Here is a 1,926-nt window from a genome sequence, read left to right as displayed (position 1 = left end):
CCCCCCACCCCACACACCCCGCCCATGACTGCTGCAGGCTCTTGGCAGTAACAAAGCAAAGTGAAACTGAAACCTAACTGTCTGCTGCTCTCAGCACGACTTCTCACTCAGTGAAGCTCTTTTCAGATTCAAAATACCTTTGAGGAAATGTATTTTCAGGTGCCAAGTAAACTGCTTAGTAGCGCACACACAAACCCCCACCCGCCCCGAACGGGATGGGACAGAAGAAGGAGGAGGTTCTTAAAGAGACAGAGGCCAATTTCAAGGCGTTTAGAAGAGGAAGTGATGAGGAAAGTACGTTTATTTTCTATTTAAACATAAAAACAGCATTTTAAAAACAACTAAAGGTGACATAGATACTTTATTATGGTATAGTATTTAAATGTATGCCTGAGAAACACATAATATTGCCCCTTTAAATTTATATTTATCTCAAATCGTGATGATGCGTGCATCGTATTAAAATTGYACCTCTCTATATTGCAGAGTTCAAATAAATTTAGTAGCAAAAATAGTCTTCCAACTATACTTTTCCATTTTTTTTAAATCTTAAATTGATATATTGTGCGGCAGCTCACACACGCATACCGTACCTACAGAGTGTGGAAAAACCACAGTCTGCCTTTGTTAACATGGAATGGGTGAAATGAATTAACGGGGCCCATTTTATAAATAATGTGTTTTAAACTTTAGATTTGGGATAAAACATCGTCTTTTTAAGTAAACAGGGTCAAGTCTAATTCAAGTCTCAAGTCATTGGTGTAAAAGTCCAAGTAAARTCTAAGTTCATAATATTAAAGAGTCGAGTCTGACTTGAGTCCAAGTCATGTGACTCRAGTCCCCACCTCTGGCTTCTGGTCCAGGTGCTGCCAATCACCTGACATCACCAAGAAGTATTGTTTCAACACCGAAACAGTCTACCAAACACTAATTTACTGACTTTTTGTGCTAAGTTTAGTTACTATCATTTCTCATCAACAGATGACTGAGTTCAACAGCACRCAATATACATTCTATTAAATGTTTTGTGAAATTACTTAACTAGGAAGCGCAGCAACAGGAACTGTGTTTTTTGAAAATGTAGCGCATCATCCTGCTGCACGAAGACAACGAAGAACGTCACACGCAGACGTCCGGCTGCAGACATGTTGGACGTTTTAGAAGGTTTAGAAGTGCTGATGAGCTGTGACTGTATGACCCCCTCCCTGTGTGTCTTTGTGCAGGCGATATATAAGATGGTGTCCTCCGTCATGAAGATGCCTGAAGACGAGTCCACGCCTGAGAAGAGGACGGAGAAGATCTTCAGGCAGATGGACACCAACAGGGACGGTATGATTGTCTCGATTAACATTAATGATAAAACGATGGGTTTTCCTGAGCTGAGAGGTAAAAAGACGACTTGTAGCTTCTGCAAACAATCAAACGCCATCATTTTGATCAAACTAGAGCCACCTGTTAACGCCCACTATCAAAGTAATGCTTTTGAATTCTTTCARAAACTCAGCTTCAAAAGTATTTTACATCTCAGAGCCTGTAGGACATCAACTAACCAATAAATACAATTCAATAAACTCCCAACCTGCTCTGCAAAGACACATTTGCAGTTTTATAATATAAAAATGACAAAAAAAAGGTCAAATTCAAGCAAACACATTAAAAAAGTCACTTTAAAAGAACTAAATCTGTTGTCGTATGTGTTTGTGTGTGGGTAGAGAGATATAATACATGTATGTTTATTTTCTGATTTATCTGTTTTATCACATTATGCTCACTTTGACTTGATCTCTTTCCTGTATGTGTATGTCTTCTTGGTGATATCAATATGAATTGGGCTGATAAAACTTCCAAAGGCCTGAAAGCAATGTCTATAAACTTAGGGCTTCAAACAGTTAATTAAAGTACCAACAAGATTTGGCAAGACATGCA

The 1,926-nt window shown here is 38.6% G+C and overlaps 1 protein-coding gene across 1 annotated transcript in view; it reads left to right on the top strand.

Moving 5' to 3' along the window:
* The window catches only part of LOC106519261 (neurocalcin-delta A), a gene marked incomplete at its 5' end in the record, with an annotated part of 22,033 nt that overhangs the window by 12,458 nt on the left and 7,649 nt on the right, over positions 1 to 1,926 (top strand). The window contains 1 exon segment of the mRNA XM_014010843.1: positions 1,224 to 1,329. Coding sequence (XP_013866297.1) covers positions 1,224 to 1,329 — 106 coding nt within the window.

The sequence above is a fragment of the Austrofundulus limnaeus genome, unplaced genomic scaffold (genome assembly GCF_001266775.1).
Source record: "Austrofundulus limnaeus strain Quisiro unplaced genomic scaffold, Austrofundulus_limnaeus-1.0 Scaffold74, whole genome shotgun sequence".
NCBI lineage: Eukaryota > Metazoa > Chordata > Actinopteri > Cyprinodontiformes > Rivulidae > Austrofundulus > Austrofundulus limnaeus.
This window is presented reverse-complemented; position numbering and strand designations above follow the sequence as displayed.